At 34.7% G+C, this 22,737-nt stretch overlaps 2 protein-coding genes across 2 annotated transcripts in view; both read right to left on the bottom strand.

Annotated features, from left to right (window-relative positions):
• tmtc2a (transmembrane O-mannosyltransferase targeting cadherins 2a) overlaps nt 1–13,333 on the bottom strand; it is a 51,951-nt gene extending 38,618 nt beyond the window's left edge. Inside the window, exon 1 of the mRNA XM_056455878.1 lies at nt 12,972–13,333. Coding sequence (XP_056311853.1) covers nt 12,972–13,054 — 83 coding nt within the window. The 5' untranslated portion in view covers nt 13,055–13,333. The remainder of the gene's footprint in view (nt 1–12,971) is intronic.
• Nucleotides 1–22,737, bottom strand: part of LOC130223542 (uncharacterized) — a 160,987-nt gene that overhangs the window by 58,226 nt on the left and 80,024 nt on the right.

Raw genomic sequence — 22,737 nt, 5'->3', positions numbered from 1 at the left:
TTCCTCACTTTTAGAAACAGACCATTTAGAAACAGGTGATTAATAATTATATGAACATATAATCTCATACAGCCGTCCCCCCACTTTTAAAATGTCCGCTACACCCCTGCAACCATGAGCACATAAAAGTGCACCATTATGCCATTTCAAAGGTTTCTAATATTGTTTTAGAGGTCTCCAACAATTAGGTTTACATTCAAGGTAAAAAAAAAAACACTTTTATAATATACTATGTGTGTGCAGCATTGTGTCTTTGTGTCTGATTTGGTTCATTCAAGAATCCCTCCTTTATCAGAGTCTACTTAAGTCTGATTGGTCATTTGGTCCAGCTATTTGGAAATCAAAAAATATGGGCCAGATTTACCAAAAAGGGCACGTTTTTGTGAGAACAAATTTACAAAATGGTGCCAGTGGATGTTGAAAATTCTGCAGATCCTACAGACAACTTGCAAATTAAAGAACAAAAATGTAACATCTCATTTATATATAAAACAATGCAATAAGCACAGCACAAATTAGCATAGTGGCAAGTAAGTAGAGCTGATGCTCATAAGATGTGGGATCTATTATCACTAGGCACGGTGCACAATGTTTTGAACAATTTTTGCAGGGGTAAGCGAGGGGACAGACAAACATGCAATATAGGCTCATTCTGAAAACGTAGCCCTATATACATTTCTGGAGATTGTAAATTATGTAGCCAGAAGTACGTATGGCTGTGATTAATTAAATTAATGCAATTAAAAAATTACCAGTTTGTCTTGTAAGTTTGCCATGTATGTTGGTGACCTTGAGACGCAGAGAGGAGTTGAGCACGATGACGAGGTTTGAGGTTCGAGAAAGCAGGTAAGACAAAAAAAGAATCTAAAAACTAAAATAAACAAGTAAATAACAGGGTGAGAACTCAGTAAAATCTGAAAATGTGGTAAAAATCAGACGAGGGTTTTTTCTTTTTTTGAATTTCTTTTAAAAATTATTGGGAAGTGGGTGGGCGCTGATGAATCAATACAATTGGTTGGGTTTAAGGAAGGAGGAGAGTGGGTCAGTCAGTCAAACAGTCATGTGACAGTGGCCTCTGGTGGACTTAAGCATTAAGATTTAAGAATTTTGAGATTGGGCAGCCTCCAGAAATGTATACAGAGGTACATTTTCAGAATGAGCCTGGGTGGCAAATATGTCGGGGTGTGAACAAAATAATCGATATCCATGATGTCAAAGTTAGCCTTCCTCATAAAAAATTATTATTAAAAAAAACGCAGCTATGGTAGCAATTTCAAGTTATATAATTAAATAATGGTATAAATACCGGTAATTTGAACAGCGCAAACCACATTGTGAGATTCATTTAAATACTGAAATTCTGTTAGGTCAGGTGCTAAAATAGCTGTGGCTGGGCTGATAAACGATATTATATCCAATCGCAATAAAATTTATGTCAATAACAATGATAAGCTCTGAACTTTTTAGTCTGTATTGATCTAAGAGCCAATCACACAGCAGAAATGTGCAACAATTTTTTAGATTAGATTAGATTCAATTTATTGTCATCACACATGTACAAGTACAAGGCAACGAAATGCAGGTGCAACGAAATGCAGGTGTCAATGGGAGTCTAGAAGTGTGTTGATATTAGAGATAGGTTATGCTATTAATTTGTGAAAGTCATTGTTGTGGATTCACTCTTTTAAATCTGGAAGAATTAACAACTGACATTCAAATATATTTCATTATTGTTCAATATGGAAAAGAATTAATCGAGACTGCATTTTGCCATATTGGCCAGCCCTAGCTGTGTCCATGTACTGCATTTTCAACACTATTCTTCTCTGTGCATTTTACTGTAGTAAATACTGACAGCACAGTTTTAATGCCAAAAAGACCATTTGAGCTGATGTAAGCTGTTAGTAAATCTAGTCCCATATCTGTATTATTCCAAGTACTTCATCTTAAAAGTCCTTATCTTTTCAAGCAAGTGCATGTAAACTTAGTTTCATCAGCAAAAGCCAGCTTCTTGACACATCAACAACACAAACCAAACTCTATACCTCAGTTGGTCTCCAATTGTCAGAAATGAGGACAATTGCCTTGTAAAACACTGAAAACATCATACAATAACTTCTTAGTTCTTATATGACACTTGACTTTCTCAGAAGCATTCATGCAAAGCCTACATCCCTGTTCAATAAATTAACTGTATCATCTGACCGGTAATGGCACTGCAGACAGTGAACCTAAACAAGTCCTCATATCACGGCAATCTTTCTTTACACGGCAGGCGAAACGCTCTATGTGCCTCTTATCTCGAGGAAACACAGGAAAAGCAAACAGATTGCTTCCGGACTGGTGATGAATTACAGACCCCAAAAAGATCTGAATGGAAATGAAATATGACCCGAATGTGGTTCCTAATGATGCCCCATTGCTCTGAGCTGAATAAAGCAAAACCGCAAAGCGAAAAACATCGCCCCATCCCTCCATACACAGCATACGATTAAGATAATGCAGGTTGAGTGATGTACTACAAGTCATATGTATGAAATGATAAAGTTTCAGCTTTCCCTCAGGGAAGGTTACTTGGATATGGGAGCTTTTTTATATTCTTTTGAATTGAAATCTTCAGTCTAGAGTGTTTTTACACAACAAAGACTTTCATATCACCAAAAAAACATCAATATCTTTTTGAATGCATGCATTATTCACTCTACAGTTACATACAAAGAAAATACTGAGGGTCTATAATGGGAAACGCATTAATGTAGACCGCCTGAGCTCCGGAGGGGTACAGGTGTGAGAAACACAGCAGAGGCTCTTTTAAAATCATAACGTTTCCTTCTCGTCTTGCTCGCTTTTGCTTTTACGACGTGCAAGCGTATAAAAACATCCCCTTGAATTAGGCATTCAAAACGACGTGGCTTTTGAAGCAACAGTAATTACCTGGAAATATATTTTGCGCTTGAGCATGGAGAATGTAGTTGAATAGGCTAGACGCGATGATGGACTTTGCCGCTACGCTCTGCATCACGGCTTAATGAATCTCTATTGGACTCAAAAAGCAGCTGGGCCTGTGACATTTCAAGTCATTTATAAAATCCATCCAAGAAGGATAAATTAGAGACTGCCAATTCGTATAGCAGGTAGAATTCACAGTATATGCATGAATGTCAGGCACAGGGAAGCACTAGCAGAGGTAAAGCCTCTTGAAATTAAAATATTGTGCATTACGTTTAAAGAGAAAAGCTAAAGTTTTAAGTTGGTCGGGCTGTTTATTGTGTCTTATCCCATTTATTTCTTACTTTTTATATATTGTTGAATGTGAATGTTGTCTTTGTCCTGTTGTTTGGTGTGATGCCTGCTGATAATGCTGCAAATCAATTTCCCGAAGGGGACAAAAAAACCTACCTAAGATTCTGTGTTATTTCTAGGACACACACACACACGCACATACAAAAAAAAACCTCCACAAATGTGACAAACTGTAGACAATAAGATTAACCATGATATGTAACAATAAAAAAAACTACATCACACTACTTGAGGAAAGTAAAACAGAATCATTTTACTGTTTATCTTTGGTCCTGCCTGGAAAACAGAACTCGGATTAAGGAGGATCAATACAAGAAACAATCAGCACTGTTTAACATGGTTTGAGTTTTGATCCTTCCAAACAGATGACTGGGAACACATGGTCCTCCACGGGAACCATGATCGCCCTGTGATTAACCTGTCAAGAGGCTGCCCAATTATCACTGCATGACATGACATTGATGGATCCTCTTTATAACCACACACATATTACAGCAAGCTAAAAATGGATTATGATTGTCATTAATCTCCACCTGAGCAGAAGGCATCATTCATAAGAGGATTTATCAGTCAGACGTAGAGAACTGACAATGGAGAATGTTTTTTAGTGTGCTGCTCGCATGATTCTTAATTGGCACAAGGCTGGTGAGGAAGTGTTTGAAAGAGTGGAGAACAAAAGAGGAAGAGGAAGACAAAGACAGGAGGGAGGCAGAGATTGCTGAGAGCGGGAGCTGCCGAAAGATGATACAGAATCTGCATCGATCACTCAGACAGCAAACAGCTACCAATGTGTGTGTAATCTGCGGGGGCCCGTGAGGGGTTGAATTTCACCCTACTGTGGCGAGTTTTTGTGCCCACCTATGTGTTTGCGGAACAAGGCAGATGCCAGTGCAATATGACCCCGGAGATCATATTCTCATTATGTGTGTGGTCCCTCAGGCTGAGGTTATCATCATTAACTGAAATGATCATTAAGATTTGCAAAAGATTAGAAATATCCACTATACAATGAATGATTTAAATAGAACTGATCTTTTTAATCAGTGTATAATGATCTGATTTAGACAAATCACTTAAATCTGAGCAAAAAACTTTCACTCCTGATCTAGTGAAAGTTGTTGAAACACAGAGATGGTGGTTACAATTTAAAGCTCAGCTGGCTTTATTCCTTTGTGAATAAAATCGCTAATTTTATAATTTTGGCATGACCCCATAAACAATGCTTTTCATAATAAAATGTTATGTGTTTAAAATAGGGCTGCACAATACTGTATATCGTTTAACCACCGATATCGCAATAAGTGAATCCACAATAGTCCAATCACAGGATCTATAATGTAGAGTTACAGTAGGATTATAGTTCATCAGGTACAATTGCAGAGTCATTTCAGTTTAACCATAAAAAAGTGAAAGTTTATCAGTTGTGTGTGTTTTTAAGGCCTGTGCATTTAGTATTTAATATAAAGCATTTGGGCACAAGGAATTTTTGCAGTTTGTAGCATTAACAAAACGTTTTTTTTTTTTTAATTATATTTACAAAGAAGTAGGGCTGAATTATTTGAAAAAACGTAACATTATTGTTTATTCTGTGCACACAATACAGAATCATACAATTTTACCAGATTACCTAATATCTCTATTTGCAAAGAATTTATAATGTTAGATTGATAAGGCTAAAGTGCATTTCCATAAAATCTAATGTGTAATCTATAAATACAATAAAGAAAAAGATACAATTGAAATCGTTTTATCGTTTTAATAAGTCTTATAGCATTCAGGTACTGTAATTGAATAATAAACATATTTCAATCAAATGAATCATTATTAAAGTTATACATGGTACAATTTCTTATACCTAAATGTTTTTAAAATCATTACACAATCACAGGCCTCAAAAACACATGCAAATGATGAAGTCGAATACAAACTCAACATTGCATATCCTGCGATGTGACTTGCAAATGATCACATAGCGATATCGATCCTGAAACGATATATTGTGCAGCCCTACAATGCAGACTATACAACTTTATTGTACATTTGATTATTTTATTTTTGTACCTGAATACGGTTAGAGTCCTTAATTTATATAGTTGCGCTACTGTATTTATCTGTGCTGGTAGTTAGCCACAAGTTCAAAACTAAGCAAGCCAGTGACGACAGTGGCGAGGAACAAACTTTTTGTTTGTTCACCAATTAATGAAACTGAAGGAGAAAAAAAAAAAACCTCAAGAGAAGCCAGGTTCTTATAAATGTATTACATATAAATGTATTAATTATTTAAAAATGTATAGTTATTTGGTGAAACATTGCAATATAAAAATCTCTGAAAATAAAAAGATCGTAATGTATTTTTTTTCTAATAGCATGCAGCCCTAGTTTACATCAGATACAGACAGTGTAATGCTATTAGATATTTAAAAGATAAACATAAACATGCAATTTGAATTAATAGAATAAATAACTTGAATATAATGAATAGTATTAAGTAAATAAATGAGTATTTGATGCAATGTGATATTACATTTAAGTCATGTCGATCAGCTGGTTATGTCTATAAACTGACATACGAGCAATCCGCTGATGTATCCCGTCTTTAAAACGCTCCAGTGTCCCTGTATCTGTGGTTACACTCAGTACACTCATTAGCAAAGTGAACAAACTAAAATATCAAATAAATAAAATAATTCACTTATTAAAGAAGTAAATTAGTGAGTAAATAAACTACACAAGCAAATATTTCTGCATTCTTGCATTTGCATGAAAAGTGAACCAACAAATCTTGTCTCATTTAGGGACCAGAGGACATGCACTGTTATACTGTAAGACAGCCCAAAAATATGAGCCATGTCAGGGTCATGAACTCTGAAAACTTATGGGAAGACTAAAAGAATTACATATATTCACATACATTCAAAATATGTTCTGGATTTTAACCATCAGCAGCCATACTTTGAAGTCTGTTGAGCATTAACCTGTATGGGGAAGTTATGCCTCAACTCTGCAGGACCTCAGAAGCGAGGTTTTCATCATTTGTGAACAGTCTATAACTCAACAAACGCTCTGCTGTATCCTTTGATCCAGACTTACACTGGTACGATTTCTATGAGGGAACGAAAGGAGCGTCTCGTTTCCAAATGTTACCTCATAGTGGCACTGATGGGAGCTGTCAGAGTCTGGACTTATTATATTCTTCTGCACCACGTTTTGTTCCATATACTTAGATCGAGAATAAAACCAATATCCTTTCCAGCTTTTTTATGTTGATACAAAAGGTCAGATCCCATGAAAGTCAGTGTAAGTCAAGCTCAATAAAGGCGACATCCTCATTCTACAACTTCCTTATAGAAAATCAACCCTTATCTCTGCCTGAGATGATTCCCCATAGGGAGGCTTGTATCATTGGGCGGTACATGAAGAGTTTCACCTATGTGAATTCAGATGTGCTGGGTTTGCTGACAGCTCCTTGGTGTTGGCCAGGATAACCATTGCAAATCTGCAAGTAATCAGGGCATCAACCCCCAACACACAGAATAATATCTACACAAACTCCCATCGAGTGTGCATAAAGCAACAGGGATGGTGCAACTGAGCGTTAAAAGCTGAACATGTGTTGAATAATATGGCATACTAGGGGTCAAGGGGGAAATGTGGAGTGCTTTACAAGGCAACCATTTCCATTGGCAACGATTCAAAACTGTGTCTCGTTCTCTCTGCCTCTGGCTTACTGTAACCACTCAAAGTGATTCTTAAATTGATTTTGTTACTTCTGATGAATCCCATCTGCCTCTCCTTTATAAAATGTATCATCTCTGGGCTGTGTAGTTAGACAGCTGTCTTTAGCCTGCAAACACCTCAAATTATCCTCTTCAAATCAGTTATTCTTCTGTGTCATGTCTCATAGGACTTGGAGTTGAATGACAGTTTTAAATTAGAAGTGATAAATATTCTGGTGGTAATGTTGTTGTTTGGGATTGTATTTTGGGATCTAATACGCACTAAACTGAAAAAATACTAAAGACTTAATACTAAATTCTTTGTTTAGGGTGGAATGTGATCCCAAAATAATGGTAGTTGGAAGGCGTTTACCAACCCTTGACCCAAGTCTTGGCACGCTGTTTTGAACTCCTGAAATAAACTGTAAATTAAATAAATTCTGGCAAAACTTTGTTGGCAAATTCACTTATACTGTGTCCTGACTATACATAACACCTGCAACACATGATAACATGTATCTTTTCCATGTTGAAAGGAGTATTTGTCCTGACCACCCATTGTAATGAGTAGTCAGGGTACAACATAGGTGAGTCAGGCAGGCAATGGTCAAAGCAGGAGCAAACAGTAGCAATGTGGGTAATCCAAAAAGCTCAGTCAAAAATAGGGGAATGATCAGGACAGACAGCAAAACAACATAAACAGTAAACAAGACAAGGGTCAAATGCAAGGAAAAAAGACTCAGCAATGTGTGTGAGAATGTGAGGTGTATATATAATTCAACTAATCAAGCGTAACTAGTCTTCAAGAGTTACAGCGGTGTGCAAGTAATCAGGGGTGATCCAGAACTGGTGTGTGAGTGAGGTGCCTGATGGGAATGTAGTGCAGTTCAGTGGCAGAATTGTAGTTCGGGTTATAGTGAATGTTTTCCAGTGATCTGCAAGGGCTAGAACACTGGCAATCGTGACACCCATGATAATGTCTCTATTTCTATGACGTCACGACTGGAACACAAATAAACCACTATGAGATTGATCACCTCAGACACTGATTGTGTTTTTTACAGTGTTAAATATTACTAGTATGTGTTTGAATGCCATTTTATGTGACATTTACCTCCATACTGAAAGCAGCAGAGGAGAGATTACTTGCATACAGTTAAAACATGAACATTAAAACTGTGACTCAGATCAATAACATCTGTCGCTCAGCATGTACTTTTTTATAATGTTAAAGAGGTTTATTACTTATTAATTACTTATTAATCCTGTCCACTTCATTGAAGTGCAGTGTACTGCTCTGAATGGCTGTATTTAAATGTTTCTGTAGTATTTCATCTGGCGTAGACAGCCAAATTTCTTGCTGCTGGAATCTTGTTGTGTTGTGTGTTGTTAGGACACAGTGTTAAGGTCAATCAGAGAACATTTACCAGGGTGACACAACCACAACTGTGCATTGCTGTGGTAAAAAGTCCAGCAGAGGTTGTGGATTCAATATAAACAGTATATACTGAAAAAAAAAAAAACACTTTTGAGAGCATACCTATGATGAGAATTCCACGAGCATGGTTTCAAATGATTGGGACATGATTGGAGAAATACATATTGTAAATTCATTAAGCTGACTTAAATTCTTTCCCAGGCCACCAATAGGCATGTTGCTACTTCTAAATCGATAATAAGGGCCATTTCGGGAAACTCTTTGTCCAGAAACCCCAAGAGCATTAATAAAAATAACAGTCTGACATTTTAAAAGGCATGAGAACATGTCTAGAACAAATGATTTGATAAAATAAACAGTCTGGTGCCAACTACTATCAAGGGCTGTAATAGCAAGGTTTTTAATGTCAGAATTAAAGATGGAGCAGATGGATCATAATGCAAGTAGATGGCAAATAGTTGACATTTTACTTCATGATTTGCATAAAACCTGCATGCATAACAAAACATGATCAAATGCATTGTAAAAGCTTTAGATAAGTAATGCATTGATTTATAAATCATTCATGTTTATTTGAATTATTTAGTATCTGTACATCTGTTAAAACCACAGACAGTCATGTGTCATGAAACTGAAACAGCACCAGCTCTCTTTGACATAATCAATCCATCACAACACACACAAAAGCCACAAAGTGCTATACAGTCTCCCACTAATTAAAACATGCGTTTATCAAACTGAACACAACTATCTACAATACTGTGAAATGTTTAATGAAGCAAAAAAAAGAATACTGAATTTCAGAACCACTTCAAGAACAAATACACAGCAGTCATATCCTTGCAAAGTATCTCAGACAAAACTGGTTGAGCGTGCCTTTCGTCACACAGCTGGAAAAGAGCGGGATGTTTTCTTTGTAAATCCCCCTTGAGGCCCATTACACATTTAGGGTCACATGTTTAAGGACTGTTACAGATGCACGAAGATGAAGAAAAGTGGCCTGCACTAGAACACTGGGTTAAAATAAAAACCTTATTTCTTGCGCAAACTTTTCTGTCAACTACAATAAATTTTCAGAATCTGCACCAAGAGTTTACACAATTATGTATTAATAAAAGCAGCAGTTGTTCTACAAGTCTAATAAATTAGACAAAAACTACTTGAAGACTATAAGAAATGTGTTCTCTGCAATGGACATGGGCTTGGTTAAACCTGAGCTAATCACTGAACGACATCCTCTGGAAGTCTCTTCACTAATCCAGCTCTGACATTCAAAACAAACAGCAAGATCTTATCTCTGCAGGGCACGTGAAGCTCATCTAGAGGGCAGAAAGCATGTAAGCAAGGTCTTATAACTCACAGTCAGTCATGGAAAACGCTTTAGAAAAGCAAAACTGGCACAAGATCACAAGCGACTCTCGAACATCGCTCTCAAGACATGTAAAAATAAATTTTCCCCAGTAGGATTAACACTGGCTGACGTTCTCTGAGTTGCGCATTTCATACCAAGAATGCTTTACTTGCTTTTTTTTATTAATATTACCATTGGCGCACGGAGTGTGGACAAGCCTCCATTGCGTTCCAAGGAAAAACACTTGACGTGATTAAGAAAACAGAGACAGAGCGCGCTACTCCAGAGCTGTGCAACCGCACTTCAACAGCTGGTGCATGACCACAGTCAGAGACAGAAAACAGTCCCTGGAGTCGAGTCTGGAATCACAGAAACCAATCACCAGATTCTTTGATTATGCCTTGTGCACACAAACACATAAATCAAAGCAACTTAAACCCCAGAGGCCTGCTGAAGGACGCAGGACTGTTGACCTTTACGTGAGAAGGTCGATTTGATGAATGACTCTGCAGGGTCAGCGTGCTGATTGGGTATCTGTGGTCACTCAAGAGGGACAGAGAAGGATGCACGCTTATGGGAATCTCTTGGGTTTAAATTAGCACTTGCTCTCATCAGAACATTAAAGGTCACTGGCCATAAGTTAACATTTACACATTGTGTGCAAGTTCTAGGGGCCGTGATGACACCAAACCAAGTTCTGATGTCTCCAACCTCTCAATCCAAAACAGCTCAGCATATCAAGATCCAACCTTGTTTCTGGAAAGGTTAACTTTTCCACCTCATTTCAAGCCAGTATTTAGTAAAGCATTGTTATTCTGACATGCCTATACTGTGACACAGATTGTGATGTAATTTCCAGCTCCAAAATCTTACTTGTGAGGTAAATGGAACATGATAATTTTGAAACAAACAAAAGGAAGTGTGGCATGAACATTGGCATGCCCAACTACACTTGAATTGAGCTGTGATGCCAAATTAGGTTCAACCAGGGAGTCTATCAATGATTCTTAATGGAATCAGAAGCAGATGGACACGTTTACACAAATTATCACATTCCTGTTACAATGTCTGCTAGACTATACCAAACGTTTCATGGGTCATTTCGCTGAAGTAAACACACAAAATAATGCCATAGATGTGTTTTTGCAGATTCCTGAAAAGATTTTAATCACTTAGAAATTATTGGTGGGAATTTGGGAAGACAGAAAGCACACCCACACAGTAAAACGCACAAGAGACAGCAGCTAGTACCATTTCTCACTGAGGTAAAGTTGGTTTTATATTTGCACATTCTGACTTTCTGCCTAATAATATAGCTTTTTGATATAATATTAGCAGCAAATGACTCTAAAAGTACAACATTGTTTACAGTCCATTAAACAGCACTAATGTTGTTTTGAGGTCATACTTGGATATGAATTCAGACTAAATATTCAAAGTAGGATGGAAAACAATATAGAGGCCATGTCACAAGTAATCTCTTAAAAAAAAATTAACAAATGTGCAAATATAAAACCTTAACCTCAATCCATTTCTCCAGCTAGTATAATTTCTGACACATAGAGTGTTACAGTGTTGTACTAATTTAAGGGCTGATGAGTATTTTAAGGTGTGTTTGATTAAAAAGTCTAAATAAATGGCAGTGTTTTGGGGCTTTCTGGTGATTAATCGAAAAGTATCGAAATCGACATTCAGAACCAATAATCGATCCATTTTTTCCAGGTTGAATTTTTCAATTACTTACCGCGTCTGGAGTCACGTGACCCTGCTTTTTTTGTTACTATTGTGTAACTTTGCACTAGATTGGCAATTGACTAAGCTGTGCCAGAGATGCCTTGAGACGGCATGTTTCCATTAGATTCAAATTATTATTTAAATTAAAACATTTGCTTGCAAAAGATGCAAGTAATGCACTAAATGTCATTTACAGGACATGCAACAGTTGTCTTATTTAGAAGTTACTGCTTATTTTCTACTTTTAATATGAAAAACATTGAAAATAATTAATTTTGTTTCCAAAAGTGCAAGTTATTTATTTTCACTTTTCTTTTATTTTTAAAAAATTGACTTGGTTTTAGGCAATGTGTGTTTTAATTCAAGTTGTTCAACGCTGACATTCAAAAAATAATCATAGATAGTAGATAGTGTGTGTTTTCTTCAATTATTTTAAAATCAGGTAATGCACCCTTCATTCACAAATCTCTCACTTGTAATATGTAAGCATATTTACTGTACAAAACCTGTCACTGAATAATGAGGGCACAAAAAATTAATAATAAATAGATAAATAAATAGATAAATAAATAAATAAATAAATAAATAAATAAATAAATAAATAAATCTTTCATTAATTGTAATCAAGTTCAAATGTTAAATTATTCAAGCCAAATCGCACAGCCCTGCTTTCTGGGACAAGCTGTCACTTATTTTATATAATGTACACTCAACATGTTTGTACAGTAAACCTACCTTTTCCATTTTTGTTGTAAACAAGCTGCAAATAAACAACCTGAAAGTCACTGACACGACTAAACTGACAACTAGCCCAGGTAGTCACTGAATGCATCTTCACTATGGAGATGCTAGCGGAACAATTCCAACGCTAACAATAAGCAAATGTCAGACAAAAAAACAATAAACAGATATATCAAAATATACATATGTACTTATTTAAATATATAAATATACAAATAAGTTATGTATAATACAAAATACAATAAGTAATAAACATAACCAACATTGTTTTGGGTTTAATTTTTCTTATGAAACGCTATTTTCTCATGGTAAACAAACATTTACCCTCACTTGCGATAAATAATAGACGATCGATCTATCTATCTATCTATCTATCTATCTATCTATCTATCTATCTATCTATCTATCTATCTATCTATCTATCTATCTATCTATCTATCTATCTATCTATCTATCTAGTGAACCATTTTGTAAATAATAACTTAGCAACTAAAATCTGTTTCAAGTTAGTTCAATACGCTATTTGGAAAAACAACTTTGTAAACAATAAACGTAGCCAACTGGTTAAGTTACTTAAATGTTTATTTGTTGAAATGCATAAGTAACCGCACATGTATCTCATCACACTTGTCTCGCTGTTGTCATTTTCTTGAAGAGTGTATTGTGAAGTGATGGAGAAGGACTGTACCTGTCATCATAGCAGAAATCAGCGCTCAATGTATTCATATAGAGGAGCAGAGCCACAGCACTGCACACCAGCTCCACTATCATCTCAACGACAAAGAGAAGGAAACAAAGTCCAGGAATGAATGACACTGATCAGTCTCCGTCTCTGTTTGCGCTCGTCCTCATTGTTTTGCTCCTGCTGCGAGATGGGAAGAGTTTCAAACACAACCAACGCTCGTCTAACCCATTTTCAGACAGAGCGTTTGTATTTAGCCCACAAATCTGTTCGTATTGTGTGATTTCGCTAAGAAACGGAGAGTTTTGGCGTGCTCTTCATCCAGAAAGCCGTAGTGAAACATCCCGTTGCTGTTACACCCTCCTATCAAGCACAACACGCGTGTGATAGTTGGCAAAGCCGCGCATGCGCAGAAAGCAATTCACAAGACCCAGAAGCATCAGCACCATTCTGAAGACTCAGAAATCGTCCTTGTACTAATTTAATATTAAACTTATTTTCCTAGATTGGGTGTTAATTTCAGAGGCGGATTTAGCAAATTGGGGGCCCAAGCAATGCACCCTTTCTATTGATTTTTTATTTATTTGGCTGTTTGTTTATTTTCAGCACTTAATTTGATTTGCATATCAAAATCTAGCCATATTTATTATTTGCATATTAAAATCTAGTCATATTTATAATTTGTATATCAAAATCTAGCCATATTTATTATTTGCATATTAAAATCTAGTCATATTTATTATTTGTATATAAAAATCTAGCCATATTTAATATCTGCATATCGAAATCTAGCCATATTTATTATTTGCGTATCGAAATCTAGCCATATTTATGATTTTTGTATCAAAATATAGCAATATTTATGATTTGCCTATCAAAATCTAGCCATTTTTATCATTTGCATATCAAAATCTAGCCCTATTTCTGATTTGCATATCAAAATCTAGCCATATTTACGATTTGCACATCAAAATCTAGCCATATTTCTGATTTGCATATCTAAATCTAGCCATATTTATGATTTGCCTATCAAAATCTAGCCATATTTATGATTTGCATTTCAAAATGTCGTTTGGCCAGTCCAAACTACAGAAGTGTTGCATAATAAACAACAAAATATTTATAATAGACATTAATTTCTAATATTAATTTGCTTTGGAGGTGGTGTACACTCAAAAACAAAAACGATTTTGCTTCTTGTTTAATTTACTTATTTAACATGAGCTAAAAACACAATTCTTGAGATTTTTTTGGGGACAACTTAATTATATTACGTTCAATTTACTTAAATTTGTTAAATTAATCGATTTGTGTTGGGACGACATGAATGAATAGTGTGCAACCCAGCATTTTTTGACAGTGTAGATAATGCATGACATGTATTTGCACCATGCGGTGACTTGAACGGTTTACATGTCCCTCTAAAAAAATCCCCACCGAGGAGCAGCTGGGGCAAAACCTGTTCAGTACACATGTGAAACTGTGCAAGTCAAACACAGGAACAAGAGCAGGAGGAGAGGAGATCATTTGTACCCCGGTGTAGTCCCTCCTCTCCTCTTCCACCCCACTGACCTCAAGCTGTTGACCCTTGACCATCAACCCCACTGGGAGGACAACTGCTCTTTCAGACTTCAACACAAGCTCTGACCTTCTCAACACCACATTCTGCTGTGGATACAGACAGTCAGAGCCAATAGGCATCAAAATCAAAAGTGGACAATTAAAAAAAGCAGCAGGACAATAGGTAGTTTTTATCTGAAGCAACAGACAATATTCTGATGGTTTGTTAAATCAAAGAAAATATTGCTTAAGGGGGATAATAATATTGACCTTAAAATTGTTTTAAAAATAAAAACTGCTTTCATTCTAGCCAAAATAAAACAAATTAGACTTTCTCCAGAAGAAAAAATATTACAGAAAATACTGTGAAAAATTCCTTGCTCTGTTTAACATAATTTGGGAAATATTTGCAAAAGAAATCACAGGAGGGCTAATATTTTTGACATCAACTGTGCATAAAAATTCATAAAACTCTTGTTAATATTCAATTTTAAACATTTTTATTTATATTTGCCGGAATAAGAACAAATCTGAGGAGGAGTGTTGACAAATAGAAAGCAACACGGGTTTCATGCTAAGATATTCAAGAAAAGCTGTGGTTTTGAAACTCAATTAGTTTTGTTTCTCAGTGGTGGAGTCGCTATTGTCTAAATAATGTCTGCTTTCTCATTTGGAAAAGACCTTTCCATCACAGCTGATAAATATCAAACAGGAAACATGATGGGCAGAGCCACAGTCTGCTCTGAAATAGCACCTGCTGGATTTAGACCAACACTAAAACACACATCCTGTTGAGATCAACTGCATTAAAATAGTTAAACCTTTGCGTGTTAAAAATTTAGATGGATTTGAAGTCTTAAGTTAAAGTTTTGAATTGTCATTGTAGTTCCCTAAAAACTTATTTTGCTGCTTGTTTAAATTACTTATCTAAAATAAGTTAAAACAACACAATTCTTGAGGTTTCTTCAACTTAATTGTTTTATTTTCAATCCACTTAAATTTGTAAAAACGCATAAGTTAACTTAATCGATTTGTGTTGGGACAACATGAAGAAATTGTGTAGAATTCTGCATTTTTAACAATGTTTCAAATGACATTATAACACATGCCAGGCTCCACACAATTCATTTAGGCTGTCCCAACACAAATCCATTAACCTAACAATTTTAAGTAGATTGAACACAAAACAATTAAGCTGTCCCAAGAAAATCTCAAGAAATGTGTTGTTTAAGCTCCTTTACATACGTAAGTAACCCAAATAACCCAATCGATTAAGTTAACTTAAATTTAAGTATTAAACATAACATAATTAAGTTGTCCCAAACAAATCCTAAGAAATGTGTTAGGCTCATTTTAATCCAAACAACCCAAATCAATTAAGTTAACTTGACAATTTTTGGTAGATTGAACATAAAACAATAAAGTTGACATAAACAAATTTCAAGAAATGTGTTGTTTAAGCTATTTTTGCATACATAGATAACTTAAACAACCCAAATCGAATTAAGTTAACTTAACAAATTTGAGAAGATTGAACAAAAAACAATTAAGTAGCCCCAAACAAATCTCAAGAAATGTGTTAAGCTTATTTTGCATGCGTAAATAACCCAAACAACTCAAATCGATTGTTAATTTAAGAAATCTAAGTAGATTGAACATAAAACAATAAAATTGACCTAAACAAATCTCAAGACATGTGTTAAGCTCATTTTACATACTTAAATAACCCAAACAACCCAAATCAATTAAGTTAACTTAACAATTTTTGGTAGATTGAACATAAAACAATAAAGCTGACCTAAACAAATCTAAAAAAATGTGTTGTTTAAGCTCATTTTACATACATAAATGACCCAAACAACCCCAATCAATTTAGTTAACTTAACAAATCTTTGTAGATTGAACATAAAACAATAAAGTTGACCTAAACAAATCTCAAGAAATGTGTTGTTTAAGCTCATGTTACATACGTAAATAACCCAAACAACCCAAATTGATTAAGTTAACAAATTTAAGTAGATTGAACATAAAACAATTAAGTAGTCCCAAAAAACGATCAAGAATTGATTATTTAAGCTCATTTTACATTAGTTTAAACAAGCAGTAAAATATTTTGTTTATATTTTGTGCTTCATATTTGAAATAGCATATTTTCATGTTCATCTGGCTGTTTACATTATGTTGTGTTTGAAATGCAATGCTTTCAATTACACAATAATATCAACAATGATATTGGCAGGTTAATACTACGAATGCCTCTTAGAATAAAAATAATAAACATAACACAATTAAACAAATGAAGTCAAACCTATTTACTAAACCTTTTCCCATACAATATTAAACATTAGACATCTGTATCGCCTACAATATTCATTTTAGGATAAAGACGTTATTTCTGCCATGAATATGTTTATATAATAATAATTCGTCACGTAAGCCTAATTATAAAAAAATACTGCTTGCCTGGTGGGTTTTTGTTAAACTTTCCATGAACATTTTTTATAGAAATGTGTTTCTAAGGCCAGACACTTTTACATATCTGCCCAATTTCTGATAGGAAACATGTTACAAAACCTGTTTACATATGAATCCACAAAATAAATACATTTGGATTGAGGTCGACGATACAGCAAGAGTAAAAGAGCGAAATAACAGGCATTTTATTCATTGCACATCCTTCGGCCAGACATGAATTTGTTCCCTAAAATCCTGTTAACACTTCAGACAGTGAGGCAAAAGAGAAGCTGATTATTTTCAGATGGAGCTCATCATGCGTCACTCTAGATGAGATTGGCATATGTTTGCGTGTGAGGGGGAAATAGAGAGGAGATTGAAGGAGAGCGAAATAATAACAGAATATTTTCCATCTGTGCGTCCTGTTTAGTCCCTTTGAATCACTGATGAAAAGATAAATAGCACCTCTCGATCCTTCCAACTCCCTTCACTCTCCCTCTCCCTCTTCTTCTTTTCCTATTGAGTTTCCCTATTAAAGTGGCGATGCCTGATAAGGAGTATTGTGCGGTTCCTTCCCCCGTTTCCTCCGCTGACCGGAAGCTTCACTGGCTCTCCATTGACTTTTCCCATCATTTCACCCTTTACTCAGTTCTCACACACAGAAATGACCGAATCTGGATGTACACACAGCTAAAACAGAGAAAAGTCACATCCTTAACTAAATGAACTTTTCTAGTCATCTCAACTTACATTAATCAAACTGACTAAAAATATTAAGTTAAACTTTGTATAACTTAATTTAGTTAAAACCTGGTTAACTTATTAGTTAAGGCAATATAAAAATATTTGTTGTCTTCACTTTTGGACATTAATTTTTTTCCTCCTACACTGTAAAAAAAATCTATGTATCATCTTCAATGATAAAGTTGAACTTAAGGGGGCGTTAACACAAAGTTTTAAATGCTCAGTAAACAAAAGAGGAATGTCTTGCAGAGGACACTAAGGGTTTTAAATATTTGATAAGTTTAAACAAACTCAACTATCTTCCAGCAGTTCATATAGGCTAATTTGTATGAATTTATACATCCTTATTTCTACATGTTTGTTGTACATTTTGAAATCACCAAGGTTAAGGGGATGATCCTTCATGTTTACATATTTTCACAATCTCATATATTTTACATACCAATCACAAATTCATTTCAATTCAATTTTTTTCCTTAATTAAGTTATATAAGTTAAGTATTTTTAATGTTTGTTTTTTAAATTCAGTTAGATTTTCAGTTTTAAATGCATTGTCATTGTTAATTCTACTGCATGTTTATATTTTGTTTCATGTTCTTATTTCTTTTTGCACTGAATTATGCAGCTTTTTTGTTGTTTTTCTACAGAAACTCTACAGAAACATTAAATACCCTCTTTGACAAATGTCTTTGGTCTTTTTTCATGAAAGGGTTCTTTATATATATATTATAATTATAATATATATAATTATTTTTAGGGGTTTTTCACCTTTAATTGGAAAGGATAGTAAAGGTTGCAGACAGGAAAGTGTTGGGAGCAGAGAGAGGGGAATCGAAATCGGGTCGCCGTGAGCACCATGGTGCTATATGTCAGCGCATTTAACCACTAGGCTTTCCACAGATTTTTAACCCATCATTGAGTCTATGAATTACTTGTGTACATGTGTGTAAATGTATATTTATTTAGTTTTTAAATTAATTACACTAATAATATTGTGATATGATAATAGCAATATGAAAATGTGTCTTTTCGTAGATATATGATATGAGTGACTATGACATGATATGATTTATGCTTTGATTACCAAATAAGTTGATCTAATTGGATTTGCATTGTAAACATTACATAAAAGTAAAAATGTATCATTTAATGTATACATTTTATTTCATAAATAAAGTTAATGTTTATAATTTAGTTATGATACTCCTAAAATCATTTTGCATAAATCCGCAGATGTTTTTACAAAATTATCCACAGAAATAGCAAAAAATGTCTGCAGATTCCATCTGGCCCTACTCATAACTACTTATTAATCTGGAGCACGGATGTCACACTCAATTCAGGCCCTGCAGAGTTTAGTTCCAGCCCTGCTTTAACACATCTGTAGGTATCAAACAGCCTAAAGCGCTCAATTAGTTTGATCAGGTGTGTTTAATTAGGGTTGGAGCTAAACTGTGGCAGAGGCTGCAGTTTGACACGTGTTCTAGAGTATTCTAACGTTTCTAAAAAAAGTTCAAGCACAGCACTCTCATGACAATTCGTCAACTATTTAATACTTTTAAAAATTGTTGCTAATTCATAGTGATTTCTACAATTTTATTAATGTGTTTTTGTATGATCTGCTCCTGCAACATTGAGAGCTGGGCTTCGTATGCTTTCAAAAAAATAACTTTCAGTTATTAAGTCAAAAATGCATTTTTACTCAAAACAACTTCATCACACATTCCACATTTAAACAGAGCGAATTCAGAATTCTGTTGCGCTCCTTCTCAATTGATTTTTGGCATAATATATGCTAGAAGGACATCCCTGACCACCGTGCTTGCATATTCTGTGCCTCATGCATAACATACTGCTCTGAAATCCAGCCGATCAAAGTCCATCTAACAAGTTTACAAAGACAAAATCCTAATTAAAAGCAGCAGAGATGAGGCACAAACACGCATTCTGTCTTCAACCAGCACTGTAAGGTCAACAGTGTTAGTGCTAGTCCATCTCACAGTTTAGATGCATGTGTTATTTATATCCTGGAGTCATTAAGTCAATGAAACACAGCATGACCATTTGGCTTCAGCGGACAGCGACTTTCGTTTTGAAGTGACAAATGAATCTCCTCTCAAGCAAACAAAGCAGTCGGCTGTTTTCACTTTAGGAGAAGAAAACAAATGTGCGTCTTTTTGATGATGCACTTAAAAAAGAAACTTGTTTTGTTCAAAGAGGAGAGCTGGACATTCCTGGTGGCAATAGAGAAGCATTTCCTCAAGCATGTTGAGAAAAAAGCTGAATTTCAGGAAATAAGGGAGCGGGTAAGCCGGTTTCCCATCGCTCTGCTATTTCTGTCCTGCTGAGATGTTGTGAAGTGCATCACATCATTATCCTGAAGCTTTTCCCTGCTCTAATTTAGACACAGAAGAGGATATGGCACAAAGGCATCCGCTGGAAGATGAATTGGTGAAAGAAACATAAGAATGGTCAACAGTTTCATTTGAGGAAAGCATTAGACTGGCACCAACAAATTCAGTGCAAAGTGCTGCAGCAGACATACTAACTTTATTTTGTTTTTGGTCCAGAAATAATGGCAGAAAACTGGCATTGTTCTGATCAAGTGGTACCGTGATAATGACGTAGTGCTTTTAGAGGAGGAAAAACCATTAGAAGCGGGAATAGTTTAGGAATTGGCCTACTTTTCTCTGAAGAATCAACTTCCGTCAAAAAGTCTCCTAGTGTTTGCATTCGATAAATAAGGAATTATAATTACCATGATGACTGACTGCACGTTATTAAAAAACTGTGTCGAGTAGTAAAAATTGCCAGTGCAATTGGTAGGGGAAGCACAAAGACAACTAATAAAATTGATTTAATAAGAATTAAACAGAAAGCACTGTCTTATTGAAGATTGTTCCATCCCTTACGTATAAAAATTCAGCTTTTGCCCCAAAAGACTTTTAGGCAACCTCAAGTAAAAAAAAAGGGGATCAAATGTCCTTTAGATATGTAAATACTGGGTTTAAGTATGAATAGGGTTTAATTGAGTTTTTTAATGTGGTTTATGTGATGATATTGAATGTATTTGTGTTGCTTGTTTCTATGATATGTGTGATGTGGTTGTGTGGTGAAAGCCAAAGATACATTTCCAATTTGTGGACAATAAAGAAAGTAAAGTAAAGCAACACTTTGGTTTAGGTCACTATTCACAATATTTAGGGTTTCTGCAGATTTCTCCAAGTCAAATTAAGACTTTAAGAACATTATGAATGAATATCAGACATTTACAGGGCATAATGCTAAGGATTTTTTTGATAATGGCTATTGGAATATTTTACTTGCTACATTAAAAATAAAATTCAGTCATTTCTTAGCCACAGATTTCAAATAATTCAATTAAAACATGGTTATATACATTTATGCATATTTAATTACAATTATTTTTCTTTAAAAAGACTAAATTAAATTTAGTATTTAATTCAACTAAATTTATTCACAACATACATTTATGCATAAATAACAAAAAACAAATGTTATTGTAAGGATTTAAGGAAGATTATTTACCAATATGGTTATTTGAGTTAATCCATTTGACTTTTTTTAGATGGATTGCTGGTTGTACCGAGTGGGTAGCTTTACATAGACAAAGGAAAATTAAGACCTGTTTTAAAGTATTTACAGGGTTTCTGCAGGCTTCTTCAAGTCAAATGTAAGACCCTTTAAGGCAATTATGAATGAAATTTTAGACTTACACAGGGCTAAACTATTTTTTCTCTGGTTACTTTTTATTAGGTTCTGTTTTAATGGAAGATCATGTAAAAGGTGTTGCTTTAGTTTTCTTTCCCTGATTAGGGAATTTAATTTTGAGAATTTTCTGTAAAAATGTCTAACCGCTGTTTTTGTTGACTTCCATTTTGTTCAACTATGAAAATCAATGGTTAGAAATTATTAGCTTTCTTCAAATATCTTCCTTTGTGTTCAACAGAAAAGGAAAGAAACTCATAAAAGGGTTGTACCCCCTTGAGTTTGAGTAAATGTTAAGTACATTTCATTTTCATAACCCTTAAAGATTGAGCAAACACATTAATAGTAGCAGTGGTATAAACACAGGTTTTTCTTTTCTGCTTTAAGTGCTTCTTAAAGAAGTTTAAAAGAGTCACAATAAAGCAATGGCATGGACAAATCAATCAAGTTAAGATAACAGCTACCTCGAGGTGTTTCGTTTATGAATATTAACTAAAAAAAGTGAGACGGGAGAATAATGGGCTGTGGGGAACTACTGAAAATAATGAAGAGCTTAATGTCCGATTAATATTAAAGGTGTGTTAAATAAGTGGAAGCACAAGACGTCTCAAGTGTGACTGATGTCCTTATAGAGCTCAGCTAGGCTACGGCTGATTTATGAAGCAGTCAGTCTAATGAACACTAAACAACGTTCTGCATCTATCAAATAAGCCTCCAACTACATCCCGATGGCTTGTGGATACCATGCATTTTCTGAAGTTGTAAAGGTTAGATGCTCTGGGAAAACTAATTTCTTTAAAAAGTGGCAATGTTTTATAACTTACTTTAACTCTCTTAACATCTTGCCTTCCACTTAATAGATGCACTCTTTTTAATTAGTTTATTTATTTAATCGATTTATGTCATAGTAATTAAATTTTGTTTGTTTTTAACTATTATTATCTTATGCTGTTTAATTATAAACATTTACTTTCAACATTGACAATGTATCTGAACAATTTGAAGCTTGAGCCATTATGTAATAGCAGAAAAATTACTATTTTCTAGGCCCATTTTGCAAGGAACTATACTCTCATTCTGGCGTAATAGTCAAGAAACACTGTTTTTAAGAAACCATAGCGATATTATGTAGCATGTATATATATACACACCATCATTTCAATAATTTGTAGTAACTTCAGCCAGGAAGTCAGCTAGATATAATTTAATGTAACATATTAAGGGAAAATACATTTATATAATCTAGTTTTAAAATTCACAGTGATATTTGTATAACTTAAAAGTT

The sequence above is a fragment of the Danio aesculapii genome, chromosome 4 (assembly GCF_903798145.1).
Source record: "Danio aesculapii chromosome 4, fDanAes4.1, whole genome shotgun sequence".
In the NCBI taxonomy this organism is placed as follows: Eukaryota; Metazoa; Chordata; class Actinopteri; order Cypriniformes; family Danionidae; genus Danio; species Danio aesculapii.
The sequence above is the reverse complement of the archived record's forward strand: the minus strand, read 5'-3'. Positions and strand labels throughout refer to the sequence as shown.